The sequence below is a fragment of the Caenorhabditis briggsae genome (assembly GCF_000004555.2).
Source record: "Caenorhabditis briggsae complete genome, chrV, whole genome shotgun sequence".
Lineage (NCBI taxonomy): Eukaryota > Metazoa > Nematoda > Chromadorea > Rhabditida > Rhabditidae > Caenorhabditis > Caenorhabditis briggsae.
Window position 1 is genome coordinate 10719628 of NC_013488.2, and position 16928 is coordinate 10736555.

Here is a 16928-nt window from a genome sequence, read left to right on the forward strand (position 1 = left end):
CGGAATATACATCTGAAAAAAGGTATGTCTATCTCAATTGAGTATCACCAAGTTTCCGCTTCCCACTTCCGTCCCAAAACGGATGCATTTGTCTTTTGGGAGTCCTTCTTGTCCAGTGTCCACCTTCTTCTCTCCTCTTCATCAACATTCCTCGAAACTCCGCGCGCCTTCCGCTTCCCAAAACTAGTAGAGCGACTCCATATATGTCGGTTGCCCAGACTACGAAGACTCCTGCTCCATTGCATTGCGTTCCCTTTCTCATTCTCACTTCTTCATCTCTCACACCCTTTCTTTTCCCCCCTTTTTCATGTCCACCCACTCGCTCGTGATATCCTTACTTCTTCTACTTTCTCTCTTTTACTCTCTTTTTCTTTTTTTGTTGATCTCATTTTCATTCTGTTTTTTTCTGAATTCCAGAGGGAAACAATCCAGTACCATGACGTCACTGTTTGATGCTTTATCAAGGACTAATGATCGCTTACCGTCGCCGAACATTCTGCCAGAAGACTTTCTTGAGTTGCTAAAAAGCAACGATTTCGATACCAAACTAACGGTAAGTTGTTTTTTGAAAACCAAGTTTTAAAAGAAACTTTCTTAGAATATTTTTTATTTGTCTTAAAAATTTTCAGTTTTCCAGCTGATTCACAGAACAAATTCCAATTTTCAGACACTAATCAGAGCAGCGACAGTAGCAAAGCGAGAGGAAGATTGGTTTCAGAAATTTAAAAAGAAAGGAGAACTGTTTAAATGTATTGATAAGATCGTATGTGATGATCGGTGGGAACTTCAGCATCAATGTATTAAGTTTCTCGTTGAAGCAATGCCAACGTTTGGGAGTGTGAGTGAAAATCATGGTAATGAATCGTTATTTCAAAATTTCAGGCGACAGAATACTGTATGTGTTATGTGATGCCAAATCTGATACCAAAGTTGGTTAGCAACAAAGTCACTGTTCGAAAAATCACTCACCAAGCGATCTCTACATTTCTTCGGCTGAAACCAGAAGCCCTGCAATCAGTTTTGGTAATTTATCCTAATTTAAACGAGATGGAATTATTTTCTTTTCAGAAAATGGTAGCAAACTTTATGCCAAATTGCACTTCGAAACCTATATTAATTACTGAATTACATGCAATTCTGATTCCAGAAGTAGGTTTTGCCACTGTTTTCTGACTGAATAAATTGTTTTCAGTTAGTGAAAGGAAACTGGGCAAGTCTTGTGGAAAATCTAGCAACTACAGCCAATATTCAAGGATGTGAAGAACAAGCGGGAATCCTGATGAAAAAGTTTCACTGTGAGATTAAGATAAGCCAAACACTCTGAATAAAAATTCGTATGTTTCCAGACTTCATCGGAAATGAATCCTGGCAGAAAATAGTTTCCAATTTGATACCGGAAAAGCGAGAAGTTTTGGAACGGATTACAGAGAATGTGAAAGTGGAGCAAACCGATTCGAAAACAGGAAATGGAGTTCTAAGGACATCAGCAAAACCACAATCTGGAGGAGAACGACGTCTTCGATATGGAATCATTCCAAGTTTAGTGTGTGCGCTGATCGCAGAAGATAGTGATGCAAATCAGAAAATTGCTGGATTGGAGAAAATGAAACAAGTGGTTGATCAGATAACTGCAGAAGAAATTGCTCGTTTGGTTCCGCATCTACATTCCTACCTTCTAATGTTGTCTAATGTTTTGGAAGATCTAAATTTCAAGGTTTTGGTTTCTGGTGTTCTTATTTTCAAGTCTCGAATTTCAGGTTGTTGTCCTCGCTCTGGACATTGTACGTGCAACTGCCCACCATTTGAAAGGACATATGGAAGCACATATTCAACAGTTTGTGAATATTGTGGCAAAACATTTCGGAAATCAGAAATCCGTGATTAAACAAATCATAATGATGACATTTATGGAGTTATTTCAGGTTCGTTCAAGCTACAAAAATAAATGATATAATTTTGCCATTTTCAGAATATCAACCCAAAAACAGTTGGGGGTTGTCTCAGGGTCTACTTGGAAAATAAAAACTCAAGGGTCCGAGAGGAAGTGATTAACATTTACACTGCATCATTAATGACTATCAGTCCGTCTAAGTTCAATTTGCCTCCACTTGTAAATATTATCGTTCCGATGTTTCATGATCCAAAAAAGAGAGTCAGGTAAATTTCGTCTAGTCCGACTATACGAATTGAGTAATATGACAATCTTTTTCATTTCAGATTAGCGGCTTTTGAGCAGTTGTCTGTACTAGCTTACCTATTGAATGGCAAAACAGAGATTATCATGAAAGCAGTACGAGACTTTGAGCAAGATCAGAAGACAAGAGGGTTGGCTGAAGCAGTGACAGTAAGAATTCGTACATCCAGGAGTCCACTAATCTCCGATTTTTAGGCCAGAATCCGTCGTCAGGTTTTGCCACGTATTCGATACGACGGTTTGATTGAGTATTCAACCCCTCCAATGATGGATTCATTCGATTTGGCTGAATCCGAAATGAGTTTGCCTTCGAATGCGGATCTTGCATGGATTGTTAGTAATGGAGGAGTCGAACCAGATCCCTTCGAAAGAACAATGTCCCCGATCAGTTTGGCAGGGAACTTGGCGAGTATTCGGAAAAACCGAATGATTCAACTAGGCGTAGAAAAGCCAGTAGTCGGGATGCAACAGCAACCGCCTGCTCAGCAACCGTCACGCATTCAAAACGGAGTTGAGAAAAGTCACGAAGCAACGGAGAATACTAGTCCGGATGTCAACCAGAAAGTTGTGATGACGAGAATGAAAAGTGATGATTCGTTTGTGAGAAGACAAGGTTCCGGTGGGTCTCTCATCTTTTTTCTAACTTCTTCCAAAAATACACTTTCCTTCTCACAAGCTGGTTAGAAATGTGTTCTCCATTGCTATAGCTGTCTCCTGATTTTTGCTTTATTCCTAGGATTAGAAGGTGTGGGAACAAGCAAGTACTAACAAGAATCTTGTTATGATGCGACGTGTATTCTGGATATTCGTATCATGTATTGTTGTCGGAGCAAAAAGAAAAATATAGTAGTAGAAAATATCAAAGAATCGTTTAGATTTAAAAGAAAAGCGATCCCGAGTTATTCATATCACTTTGCTGTTTTTGACAACGTGTGGCGGGTTTCTCTATTGTACCTCCGGAAGGCCCTTCTATTACAAGGGTACTTCAATTAGGCACTTCCTTCTCTTTATCCATCCATGAAATTGTGGAATTTCCAGAACATTTCTCTCTGATAACCTGAAAGTTTTTAAGTCAAACAATAGCATTTTGAAAGAGGCTCTCTGATTACAGGGGCCTTTCAATTTCCAAGTTCAGAACCATTTGAAGAGTTTCGAATCTCTTGAATCGTTTAGTAGTTTTTTTGGTTTGTTTGGCATTCGACCTTGACTAAATTTTCAAAGTAAAAACAAGCGAAAAGAGAACAAAACGTCGTACTAGAATAGTGAGCCGTAAAAGTGTCAAAATTGAGAGCTAGTAGTATTTTCACCTGAAGTCTCCTCCATCCGCCGTCCAAACCAATTACGAGTTCTCTTCCCTTCCTTTTCTTCTCCTTCTTTTCTGGTCCCTTTCTATTCTCGTACTCTCCCATGCAACAAAACGACCAGGTGAAATAACAAAAGTGACCACTTGTTTCGGCTGAGGACGCGTTGCCAAGCACCCGCCCCTTTTTTCCACATTATATCTACTTTTTGTTATACTCCTCGCTTCATCGAATATTCTGTCCTCTTTTGTTCCTTTTTTGACCACTACAAAACGTAATGTACTTATGACGTGGCCGCTTCGCTTCATCTGAATGGGAACAACAGTCAGTCGAGCAGCTTCTGCACCGAATCGTATCTATTCGTCTTCTGTTGCTCCGATTCCGACGTCTTCTACTAATCGGAATAACATGTTCACTGTGGTGAACGGAAGAATGAGACGTATGATATACAAATATTCTAATGAACATAACAAGATAATTGAGTTTCTAAGCTTATGTATTTTCAGTTATATCGACCTTGCCATTCAGAATTTTCTAGTAGTTGTTTAGTTGTCTTTAGGTAGTTCTAGGAATCTGTGGAGACAACCAAGGCACCATTTACTTGATTTCAGCAACCTCTAATCCAAATTCAAGTACAAGTTCATGGGAAGCACCGAAAAGACCTCCAATTTCTCCACCGGAGAAATCGTCGTTTAGTGCACCAAAAAAAGAAAAAGAGGTGAATAACAATCATATTGACAAGAAGGGAAATCTCAAGAAGATGGTAAGATCTTCATTTGAAAATTCATCTCGTTTTTTTTCTCGTTTTCAGCGAAGTGATACTAATCTGTCCGAAGATCATCAAACCGATGAAATGGAAAACGATCCACCGAGAAATTTCGACGATCGTCCAGCGAAGGCAAGCGGAGCTTATTCGTTTCAAGGTGAGCCCTTTTTCAAATTTTATATTTTAGAAAACAAAGATTGTTTTGGTTGACCAATGATCAGAAGCCATACTAAAAAAATTCGATAAGATTTGTGGGTACTATGTAGATTTGTGGGTGCATTGTATCCTCTTCTTTAAAAAAATTTGTCCGACGTATTCTGACTCTTCTTTGTTTTCATTCTCTTCCGTGCACCCCAAAGTCTAAACAAAAGCTCTATTGAAGAAAAGAAGAAAAGGCTCTAAAAAGGAAAAAAAAGAAGCATCGAATTGGTTCGTATGCGTAACCATGTGAGCGGGAGGAGGGGACAAAAAAGAAAACGAAGCATCCAGAAAAAGAGAAACAAAACGGCAGTTCTCCATTCCTTTCGTGATGTACTCCAAGACAATGTCCACGATCTCTAGTACTCATTTGCCACCAATTTATGCACATAAAACTCACTCGTGGCTGAAATCTGATGGAAGAGAATATTTGTGGAGTAGTCCAAGTAATTTTTGGAGCTGTCGTAAAACCTGTATTAGAACGGCAGGCTCTTCTTACTTTTGTGGGGTCTCGGAAAGCACTTCAATTAGAGGGGACACTTGCATTTTTTGTGGAGTCGCCCAGCGGGGCACATTTATTAGGAGACATCATCATTTTTCTGTGAAGTCTTTGCTTTTCCTACTTCCATGCTTTTGAAATCCAGCTCAGATACACTTCTATTGGTGGAGAACACATAGTAACATAGCAAAGGGGCACTTCAATTAGAGGAGCCCTTCTAATACAGGTTTTTCGGTAATCATGTTTAGGATGTAAAACAATTTCAATCGATCTTTGTGTTTTTTGTTCGAATTAGATGGAATATCAGAAGTTTTTCAAGAAAAGAATTCAACAAAGCCATATTTTGGTAGCTTGTAGTTTTTAGAATTGACTGAATCCGAAAGGAATTTCTAGAAAATCAATGACAAATAAATTAAACCGGTTCCCACTCAACTCTTTTATTTTCAGACTTCGATTCACCGATAAGTCCAGCAAACATGGGAAAGAAAAGTGTCAGCCATCATAGTCTTCCGATTACTTCTCATCCTCCTCTCAAACATGCGGTAATTCGTTTTCACATTTTCTTGTTATCTTTTTTTCTGTTTAGGTCTCTCAACCACAAAAACGTGTCAACAACAATGGAACATTTCTTCGTTCCGGACAAGGCCAAAGGACTAAGTCTGTGTCCAAGGTATACCCATTTTATGTTCATTTTTTCTGGATTATATGATTTTTGCAGCCACACCGCGAGCCAAGTGCTATTTCCAAAACGTATTCGTCACTTGACTCATCAAATATGTCAGTGAATATTGCATTGAAGAAGATGGCACATGATGAATGGTCTGAGAAAGTTGATGGATTGAATATGATTTCAACGCTGTCTGAAACACAACCGAAACAAGTTTCTGATAATCTGAAAGAGGTATTTCAGAAAAGAAAAACGCAATAAGGAAATACTTTTTTAGGTTATTATCGCAATTCTTAACGAGTGCAAGAATCTAAGATCCTCAGTTTCTCGGGTCGCCATCGTGACTATTGGAACAGTTGCACAGAATTTGAATTCAAAAATTGATTCGGAAATGGAGAAGGTGACCAGAATAACTGTTTAGAATCAAACATGCCCTCTTTTTAGATATGTGTGGTTCTTCTAAATAAAGCTGGTGATGTTTCGAACGCTTTCATTCGAGATGATGCAACGGATTCACTGAATAAACTCGTCAAAGCAGCAACTGCTGGAAAAGCCCTGCAAGGAATCATTGTGGCTGGCTCCAAGTTAGTTCATTAACTTCTCAAAGTTGATGAGAATATTTTTACAGATCAAAAAATAACACGATTCGAGCTTCATGTGCAAACTTTGTACATGATATTATTACGATTCAAGGAAGTTCAGTGATTCTGAACAATCAAGCAGCTCTTTGCAGTGTTCTCCCAGTTCTTATTCAGTTCGCGAAAGATCAATCCCCTCAAGTACGAACTTCTGGAAAACAATCATTGTGCTTCTTGTCAAAAGTATAGTCCCTGAGTGTCTTTCTGATTCTAAAAAATCATATTTCAGGACCCGAATTTTGATAGATTGATGAAAAAGAATGCAAATGAATCAGACATCAAAACTGTCAAAGATGTTTTGGCAAATGTTGAAAAAAGAGTGAGTCCACCAATATTTTCCATCAACTTAACTTACATGTTTAGGGAGGAGTCGACTCTTTGGAATCTACTGCAAATCTTTCTGGTTCTCTGTCAAGAATCGGAAGTACTCGACGAGTTCAGAAGAAACTTCCGGATAGTCTGCAACTGGATCTAGATGAGATTCGAACGGATCTTCTTGCTTCTGGATGGGAGAGAAGATTGGCTGGATTGCAGAGATTTGAAGAAATGTGTGGACATGCTGCTAAAGCAGTTGCAAGTGATACTCGACTCATTGAAGCATTTATTTCGAGACTAGGGGATACCAATAGCAAGGTTGCCTCATATGCAATGGAGACTTATATATCGACAATGGGGAGTATGGCAAAGTAAGTTTTGAATTATATTCAAATGAGGTGGAATGGTAAACTTTTTAGACTTTATTCGACTGAAGCCAACCTGAAAGCTGTTCTGAATCAGGTAGCATTTGCTTTGACTGCTCATCTCTCAAGTAAATCGGAGGAACACAAACACCTGGCAAGAACGTGTATTCAGCAAACCATTCGGACAATTGAACCAGTCAGTTTGCTTCCTGCAATGACTGCAGCCACCAAAAAATCAAATATTAAACAACGACCTTACATAACAACTCAATACTGTGGTAAGTTGTCTTGGATTCAGTTTTTTTTTCTATAGAAAAAATTTCAGAATTGTGCAAATTGGCATACAAAAATAAGCCCAAACAAGTGGAAGTGATGGCTCTTCCCCTTCTTTGGGATAGTATTAAAAATGGTCCACCTGACGTGGATAACAAGAAAGCTTCGCAACTATTGGCAAAGACTTTGGCTAAACTTGTAAGAGTCCCCTGCATCCGCTTTCACATTCCAAAACCTTATTTTCAGGTCGGAGAAAAGCAGTTACTAGATTTAGCCACTGCGGAACTTGATCCAAATCGGAAGAAACAATTGGATGCTCTCATTCGGTGATAAAATAAATGAACAAATTCCGTCTGTTTTCCGTTTTCGGGTTTTCAGTTTTTAGTGATAATTTTTCTCTAGCTTTCAAAAAATAAATAAATCGTGATGAAAATTGACTTCACATTGGGCATAATCGGTTCGAATGATTTGTTGAATCTAGAATTAATTGGGTGTTTGAACATATAATAACGTCGATGTCAGCTGAATAAAAAACTAATCTGTAAAAAAATGTTATCATTAAAAAGAAAGTGAGAAAAATATATGTAGATAAGGGATGTTCAATTTGTTTTTGGGTGTGACCAAGTGTGAAAATCTTCAAAAAAATTAGAAGAAATGAAAATGGTATTGATAGATGCATGACTTTAAACTTCAATAGGTTCTAAAATAGATTCTGGTGCGTATTTATAGTCTAATTAAATCTCGCATAGTAAGTCTCGCATAGTTTCAGCACTGGAAAATTTCGGTACTTTCCGGGAAGAACGGTCCCAAAGCGACATTGGCACCGTTCCCGAAATACTTGGGACCGATGGTCCCGCCTTGTGACCGTCCTTCTCGGAAAGAGTCAAACTTGAATAATGTGGAAACATATCAATTCATTTATTAAATAGCACCCAACATTGGAAATTACTCAAAACAACCCATAAATACAAATTTCAAGACAGATGTTTTCAAAGAGTTCTCGCTCCAACAATTGGAATCAAAACAGAAGTGAATAATTGAATCAGTGCTGTAGATTTTGTAGTTGATTGAATTCGAGCAGTCGTTTGTCTTCCTGGAAGCATGGTTGTTGATGGCACATTCTCGGCTCCTTCTGAAAAATATTTTATTATTGAAGAATTGTTTTTGAGAATCCTTACGAATAACATAATATTGGACGAATACTTCTCCAGCTACACAGTTTGTGGTTTCTAGGGACAAAGTGTCAGCAATTGTAGCTGCACTCCAGCTGTGGATGGTTTCTGATGGAGTGGTTGCCCAATTTCCTGGTCCAGTAACGCCGAAGTTGGCGTTTGCTGGAACTGAGCCGAGAACATTAACTCCAGACATTCCTTGGTAGTCGTTGTCATGTCCAGTTTTGATTGTGACTTTTCTGTCAGGATTGGCAATCGGTTTCATATAAAATCCAGTGGTTGTCTTCGAAGATGTAACAGAATTGTCGATGTCGTCTGAAATTAAATAGTATTCAGAAAGTTTATTGGAAACAAAAAACTTACTGAATGTTGGTTCAATAACAAATTGAATTCCCTTGTGAGATTTGATGTAGAATGCACCCAAGTTCAAGGAGAAAATTTCAACGGATGGAATAAATCTGAGAAAAAGTTACCATGAAAAATGTTTTTGTGGGCTATATCTCACTTCATGGATTTATCTTGAAGGAGTACTGGGTTGGAGAAAATTTGAGAATTCGCCTTCTCATCAGTATCCTTTGGAATTCCTTCGTAGATGTAAACAGATGATCCCTCAGCTTGCTTCCATGCACTGATCGTCGATGACATGAATGGTTGATCCTTGTAGTTTGTATTCAAGAATACAAGAGTGACGTCATCAGGATAGATGTCCCCTGTGATTGTGACCTTTTCAGATGTTTCCACATTGAATACGTAGAATCCTTTGTTGTCTGGAAATGGGGTTTTTGGGAAATAAATCTTCATTAAACAGCTTACTCTGAAGTTGCTGAGCAGTAGTGATGTATAGTGTTCCCGTCAATTTACTCATTTGGTCATTGGTTAAAGAAGAAGAAAGAACAGCACTGTTGGTGATGGCAAATGGTTGCAAAGGTCCTGTATTTTGCTGCTTTTTGGCATTTTTCAGAGACAACAAAGTTTGAACTTTATTGTCGGAGCTCTTGATAGTCATTTTATTGAGAAGAGCATCGTCATCTGATGAAGCAGAGACATAGATAGAATATGGGCCAGTTGCATCAATTTGAGTGTCGGTTTGTCCTTTGAAAGACTTCAAATCAATGAGTTTTTGAGCATTGCAGACAGCAAACAGAGCGAGAAAGACTTGAAAAATCATTATTCTCGGAATGGAAACCTTGGTTGGAATACACCATTATCGTTTTAGGTGTTGCTTAAATAAGACCAGCAATGTAAACACAAAAGAAAAAAGAGTGGGTTTGATGGTAGTGATAATGGTGATAAGGCAAGGGACGATATCGTCACTAAGATGTGGGTGAATCATTGATGATTCACTTTAAAACTCCAGAAGTGATTTTAATCTTTTCTTTCAGTGAAATTTCAAAACTCACATAAGCGGTTCCTGAATGTTATCACACTAGAATGTTCTCGAAATTTGTTCGAATATTTCCGAAATTGTCAAAATTATTTCAATTCTTTGCAAACGCATCGAAAGATTCTAAATACAGTGTTTGCTTTTTAGAATCTGTAACGGCCCACAGAATGAGTTAGGAGCAGGCTTAATCGGAGTCGGAAAACGATTAATCCGATTATTTTCCGACTTGTTTCTAAAAAACTATTCTGACTACATCAACAACTACAGTAACTCAAAAAAATGCTGAAAACGCACGAAAACCGAGAAAATAAATCCTGGAGATAAAATATTTTTAGGTTACTGTAGTTTTTTGTTGTGGGACCTTTTTGTTGTGGGACGCTGTTGTTGTTGTGGGACGCTGTTTTTCAAACCTTTAATTACAGACTGAACTTGTACGCTAAAAATTATTTTTCGCTTGTACGCTAAAAATGGTTTTTCGAAAAAAAAACGGAAATAATTGGAAAAAATCGGACATCCAATTTTCCGAATAAGGTTTTCCGAGCAATCCTAGCCAGTAGATAGATTTTCTGAAAAGGTCAGCCCGGCCCGACCCAACAAGCTATTCCAGAACCCGTGTGTTCTTGTTCTCCGTAACAAAACCATGTTCTCCGTAATTGCTCTCGCGCACTTTTACACAATTACTCTTTGTTCTTTTTGTTTCAATAGGCAATAATCTGTAATTACAGTTTTCGTTCTTATTCTTCCATGCCCATCATATTTCCCTTATATGTATTTCATTTTCCTGTCTTCCACGTCTCCACCGTCGTAAAATTAACCTTGCACCTCCCCATCTACTTAGTTTTCTTCCCAGTTTCCGTTCCTTTGTATTTGTGAAAACCAGTTTATTCTTGATAGAAAACCCTCCCAGAATATGATGACGTTACAGATGGATCTCGACGTCACAGAAACGGAAGAGATAAGAAGATATGAGAGTTTTTTAGGTTGAGAACAAAAAGAAAAACGTTGCAAATCTGCAGATATCTCTTACGCCAACACAGACGGCAAACTGTTTTTTGCTTCTATGGTCGGATAAGAAGTGTCGGAATTGCGAAATAAATAAATATGTAATCAACAATCAAAAATTCAAGAAGAAGAAGAAGACGAAGAAGGCCTTGAATACTATTCGACGTTCCTTCTTCCCTAATTTGATCATTTTGTTTTTAGTGAATACAGAAGTTAGTGATAGGATTATGATTGTGTTGTTTACCACAAGATTCACAGAAAATAGAATGAGGTCAACCCGAGAAAATCGCGAAAATTTAAGAGAAATTGGTAAATTTTTGGTAAATAACCCTCTTTTTGGTAAAAAGGGGTACCAATTTCGTTTGCTGTTTACAACCACTTCTTGGAAACTTTTCATTCCAAAAAAGTTATGTATGGAAAGAATAGTATTGTAACATTGATATTATCTATCTTTAAAGGGGGCTCCGACCAAAAATTTTTATTGCATCAAAATGTTCGAAAAGTTGTCTATTTTCCCAATATTATAGCGAAAAAATTCGAAAAAATCCGAAAACCCCGAAAAATGCCGTTAAAAGCGAAAAATTTTCAAAAAAATGTTGCTAGGAGGGACGAGGATTTGAAAGTGAGAAACCTAGGCCACGGCGCCTGACAGCCGTTTTTTCAAGTGGCCGACAGTGGTTTTTTACGTTTTCTACCTGCCGGACATGAACACCGAAAAAATCCGGAAAAATTTCCATGTAAGAAAGGCGCTATGATGATGATGTGGCCTAGGTTTCTCACTGCGCGGGAATTCAAATCCTATTTTTTTCAACGCCGTTTTTCGGGGATTTAGGATTTTTTTAAAATTTTTTCGCAATAATATTTGGAAAATACATATTTTTTGAAACATTTTAAGGCAATAAAAATTTTTGGTCGGATTCCCCCTTTAAACACATATTTCGTTTCTTTCAATTCGAACATTATGACTTTTGATACAAATGACATGAATGGATATAGCATTCAGTTTAAAGTAATGTGTCAAAAAATGAATATTTTTCAGTTTTAAGTAGTTGAGAAATTTTAGTTCAAAGTCGTTTTCCTATCTAAAAAACAGGAAAATCATTTACAAATAGGAAAAAGATTTTCAGTACATTTTCACGCTTTCATTTACCTTTTGGTAAATGATTCAGTTGATTTTTTGAGAGTAAATGATTTACAAAAGTAAATTTCATGAATACGGCCCCTGAATCTATTAATATCGAATTATCAGCTACAGTCCGACAGAATACGGAGAACAACAACACATTTTGAATTCTTTATATGGTCACACAGATTTTTAGATAGCTCTAAACTTCAATATTTCTTGACCAAAAAAGTCAATTATAGCTTATCTAGACGCAACTGAAAATTTTAGAACACCCTCGCTAGTTTCATTCCATTTATATCAGTGTCAGTAGTAAAAATCGCGTTTTTAGTGCAAACAGCTATTTCAAAACTTTGTATCGCTATTATGGTATTTATTTCTTTTGTAACACCAAAAAAGCAATGATAAAAATATAGTGTTACACTATCACAGCTGTTCCATCTCTTTCTGCTTTCTGCTTTCTTCTCTATTTCATAATCAAAAACGAAAACAAAAAACCCAGCATTCCGTTCCATTTAGATGATTTCCAATCGGATCCATTACATCGTTTTTCTCTCATCTCACTTTCCAATCTTGTATCCGAAAATTCCAAAAAAGAAACATTTGTTTCGGATTCAAACATGGATCGGTCAAGGACGAATGGAAAAATGTGTTGGATAAGAGTAATGAGAAAAGAACAAAGTTTTTTGGGGTGGGATAACGATTGTTCAAGGTTGGAGAATCAAATGGGATAAACATAGACAACAAGGTTTGGGATTACATAATTGAAGGAGATATCAGAGGGATGAAGATCATAATACACATAGATTAAAAATAATAATTTGCGTGCGGTATCTTTCAACCTGAAACTGGATTTTTTTTGGAGATCCGTACTGGATAAACCCTTTTTTACAAAAGGTATTCCATATTTATTGATAAAGAATACATCGAAAAAGAGGACATCGTGGGTACATAGAGTTCTTCGGGTACATTAGTTCAGAGGGCAAATCGGATCTTGGGGTGTACGGCGTTTCAGCCGAAGCCTATAATTTTCAGCAAAATACAAAATTCTCTCTTCGAAAATCTATTATTTCTTGGTCCGCATGTACCACAAAATCACATGTACCCTTTAAATCAATGGACCCTAAGAACTAGATGTACCCTTCGATACTGGTCCGTAAAATAATTTTGCAAATCTGTCAACATGATCTTCTTGTTTTTTGTTATTCCTTTGTTTTTTGTTCCACCTCCAACTGAAATGAAATTCAAATTCTTACTGTGAACAACGGAAAATAAGTCGTTTAAACCAGTGAAACCTAACTGAATGGAAATCGCATTACTTATCTGCGCACCGCTGTGATTCTCCATCTTACCTTCACTAGAGTAACTTCCTTAATCGCATCCGACACTTTCTTCCCAATTTTCCAACCCGGTAGTCAAAAAAAGAAAACATGATGCCCTCCTTCTCCCACTACCGGCTGTTCTTCTGGGTGGTACCGCCCATTTTTAATGGAAGATGGCATGGCAGGAATTGACCTTCCGTCGAGGAGTATAAAATAGAATGTCAGATGTTCAGAAGACAGAAAACATCATCCTGACAAAGATGTTTGAGGAGAAAGTCCTGGTCGGTGTTGCATCACTTGCCTCAACTATTGCTGTGATAACTTGTCTGGTAGTGATCCCATCACTATACAGCACTATCAATGAAGTCCATGAAGAGGCATGCTCATTTTCTAATTGTCGAGAATCATTTTATAATTTCAGGTACTTGATGGAGTGAAAGTTTTCCGTGTTGAAACCGACGCTGCTTGGGTTGAGATGCTTGATGTTCAAGTTATGGTTTCCCCTCCATCCAAACCAAGAGAGAATCCATTCAATTCTGTATTCCGACAAAAACGGCAAACATTCTCTGAACTTCCATCCTGGTGCCAATGCGAGCCAGCTAAACCACGTTGCCCACCAGGACCACCAGGACCACCCGGGCGCCCAGGACAACGTGGAACTCCAGGATCACCAGGACCGCGTGGACAAGACAATCATCAAGTTCATGCTCCAATCCACTGCCCACAAAGACAACCAGGTTGCGTAAAGTGTCCACGTGGACCAGCAGGACCATCGGGACCATCGGGGCAACCTGGGAGACCTGGACCAGATGGACGTCCAGGCCAACCAGGAAGAAAAGGAAACAATGGAAGACCAGGACAACCAGGACCACAAGGGAACGCTGGACAACCAGGAAGAGATGGAGGACTAGGACAACCAGGACATCCAGGAAAAGACGGAAGAAAAGGACGAGGACTCCCAGGACCAGCTGGAAGACCAGGACAACCAGGAAAGCAAGGAGGACCAGGACAGCAAGGACGAAATGGAGAGAGAGGGCAAGATGGACAACCAGGCCCAGGAGGGAGACCAGGTCAACCAGGAAATAGAGGATCAGATGGACATTCAGGAACTTCTGGAGGACGTGGACTGCCAGGTCCAGATGCCGCCTACTGTGCTTGCCCACCAAGATCTTCAGTTTTCGTCAAGGCTAAACATTAATCTCTTCAAACTTTCTTCAAAATATCATAACCGATTTTCTTTTCTTTACTTCCAAACGTGTATAATAAATCCTTATTTCTTAATATACATGTCTAGAACAAGAAAAAGTACTGCTGGGTAGATTCTGCTGGGTAGATTCAGATTCTGGACAACTCGGGTAAAAGATCAGATGAATCATGGTACCAACTGAATACCATCAAAAATGTTTATCCGTTAAAATAGTTACTTCTAGAATGAATCAGATTTTTTTTGAACTTGTGGTTTGAACCCACTGATGTTTTATTTCTCACCCGGTAGACATACTAAACCTCTTGAAAAACGCAACACTCAGTTACTTTGGAAACGGTTACTCAAGTGTAATTTCATGACCGTACTCCATGTCTTCTAAAAGAAGTTTCTTTAATTTGTGTCCTTCTGCCATCATCTCGAAATTCCATACTCGCCAACCAAACGATCAACAGAAACTATCCGAAAAAAATTCGAAAACAGGTCTTCAATACTACCTCTCTCGTTTCGAATTTGACCGTTCTTCTTCTTCTTCTTCTCTTTTCCGAAAAAAGAGAAAGTGGTCATTGTGTCATCAAAAAGGGCAAAAAAAAGTGTTCTCTTCTTCTTCATCTATCTCTTCTAATTTTCCCTTCGGTTACACCTTCACCTTATCAATTTCACCTATCAACGGTTTCGAGAGAGCGACGTCAAGGGTCGCTTGAAGGATTACCAATTAGGTCAGAAACGGAAAGAAAAACGTTTACGTTTAAACGGGTGCAAAACGAAACAGCAAGATGAGATAAGAAAAAAAGAGAACAGAAACCTTAGATGATAAAAGTAAAAAAGATGGGGTATGGGAGTCGCCGCCCATTTTGCGCCTGGTGCGGCGACCTTCTCCGGAATACTATATAAGCGAAGACGTGCGACTCAAAAAGGCATCATCCATTACGACTTCCCCTTTCTAGGAGAAGACGTTCGGACTGAGAAAAAACGAATATGTTCGAGGAGAAACTTCTAGTCGGCATTGCATCACTTGCATCTACTATTGCGATTCTAGCATGTGTCGTTGTCATCCCAGGACTATATTCCACTATCAATGAAATGCATGATGAGGTTAGTTTCATATTTCCACTTCATCATTTTTTTATACGAGCAGTATTTTTGGTACAATTTTCCAATCTTATCATATTATAGGTCATCGATGGAGTAAAAGTGTTCCGAGTCGAAACTGACGCCGCTTGGGTTGAGATGCTCGATGTGCAAGTAATGGTTGCCCCACCATCCAAGCCTAAGGAGAATCCATTTAACTCCGTCTTCCGTCAAAAGCGTCGTTCCACTTATGCCAGTCTTCCATCCTGGTGCCAATGCGAGCCAGCCAAGCCACGTTGCCCACCTGGACCACCAGGACCACCAGGGCATCCAGGACAACGAGGAATTCCAGGAATTCCAGGACGTCGTGGACAAGACAATCACAATACGATTTCCCCACCAGCATGCCCAGCACGCGATCCAGAATGTGTCAAGTGCCCAGCTGGACCACCAGGACCATCTGGAACATGTGGACCAGTTGGAAGACCAGGACCAGACGGACGTCCAGGACAGCCAGGAAGAAGAGGAAATGATGGAAGACCAGGACAACCAGGACCACAAGGAAATGCTGGACAACCAGGAAGAGATGGACGCCCAGGACAACCAGGACATCCAGGAAAAGATGGTAGACGTGGACACGGAGCTCCAGGAGCACCAGGAAGAGCCGGTCAACCAGGACGCGCAGGAGCTCCAGGTCACCCAGGAAAGCCAGGAGAGCGAGGACCACATGGATATTGTGGACCAGCTGGAAGACCAGGACAACAAGGAAACAGAGGATCCGATGGACATCCAGGAGCTCCAGGAAATCCAGGACTTCAAGGATCAGATGCCGCATACTGTGTATGCCCAAGAAGATCAGTTATGTTCCTCAATCGTCATTAGGCATCTTCAATTTCTACGAGATTTTCAATGCAATAATAAGAAATTCAGAAAGTTTATTTCTGATAATAATAACAAGAAAAATAAAACATTTTAAATTTCCCTGAATCTATTGTTCATTCTAGTGTGTCGTCTCGCAAGACTCAAGTTCAGTAAAACTACTCATCGTACTCATCGAATTTCGCAGGACTCAGATTCATCCATTCAGCTATATTGGGCACAACATTTTTCCGAAATCTCAAATTCAGCATTTTCTCGTTTTTGCATACCGTATTTTCTATGATAGAAGCACACCTAATACTTCAAACTTGAGCGTAATTGTTTTACTTATCATAATGTCGCCAATATTTATCGGTCGACAAACTGTTGATATCTCTAACACGTATCGAGATAATTGAGCTCGAAGTGGACGATTTGAGTGACCTTCTATTAGAGGGAATAAGGTATTATTTTTTATCGCAAAGTATGCGGAGATTTGAAAGAAAATTGAATGCTGTAAAATGTTTTTTAACGTTTTGAAATGAAACTTTGCGGCTGAACTGGTCTTGCTGAACA

At 38.9% G+C, this 16928-nt stretch overlaps 4 protein-coding genes across 4 annotated transcripts; 3 read left to right on the top strand and 1 right to left on the bottom strand.

The window, feature by feature from the left end:
* Positions 1-436: 436 nt before the first annotated feature.
* On the top strand, positions 437-7546 carry CBG09579 (the record flags this gene model as incomplete). Its single annotated transcript, XM_002637034.1, has 23 exons — positions 437-553; positions 668-838; positions 883-1023; positions 1069-1153; positions 1197-1295; positions 1347-1714; positions 1758-1922; positions 1970-2157; positions 2218-2344; positions 2390-2531; positions 4107-4258; positions 4307-4418; positions 5406-5500; positions 5545-5628; positions 5677-5859; positions 5903-6025; positions 6070-6209; positions 6254-6446; positions 6493-6582; positions 6627-6949; positions 6998-7221; positions 7269-7414; positions 7463-7546. The coding sequence occupies 23 exons, from the start codon at positions 437-439 to the stop codon at positions 7544-7546; spliced, it is 3552 nt and encodes a 1183-aa protein (XP_002637080.1).
* A 659-nt stretch (positions 7547-8205) lies between these two features.
* CBG09578 lies at positions 8206-9556 on the bottom strand (the record flags this gene model as incomplete). Its single annotated transcript, XM_002637033.1, has 5 exons — positions 8206-8348; positions 8395-8703; positions 8752-8846; positions 8894-9155; positions 9202-9556. The coding sequence occupies 5 exons, from the start codon at positions 9554-9556 to the stop codon at positions 8206-8208; spliced, it is 1164 nt and encodes a 387-aa protein (XP_002637079.1).
* A 3923-nt stretch (positions 9557-13479) lies between these two features.
* Positions 13480-14417, top strand: Cbr-col-150 (the record flags this gene model as incomplete). Its single annotated transcript, XM_002637032.1, has 2 exons — positions 13480-13596; positions 13641-14417. The coding sequence occupies 2 exons, from the start codon at positions 13480-13482 to the stop codon at positions 14415-14417; spliced, it is 894 nt and encodes a 297-aa protein (XP_002637078.1).
* Positions 14418-15401: 984 nt separating this feature from the next.
* Cbr-col-149 lies at positions 15402-16376 on the top strand (the record flags this gene model as incomplete). The annotated part of the gene is made up of 2 exons (XM_002637031.1): positions 15402-15518; positions 15600-16376. The coding sequence occupies 2 exons, from the start codon at positions 15402-15404 to the stop codon at positions 16374-16376; spliced, it is 894 nt and encodes a 297-aa protein (XP_002637077.1).
* Positions 16377-16928: the final 552 nt, after the last annotated feature.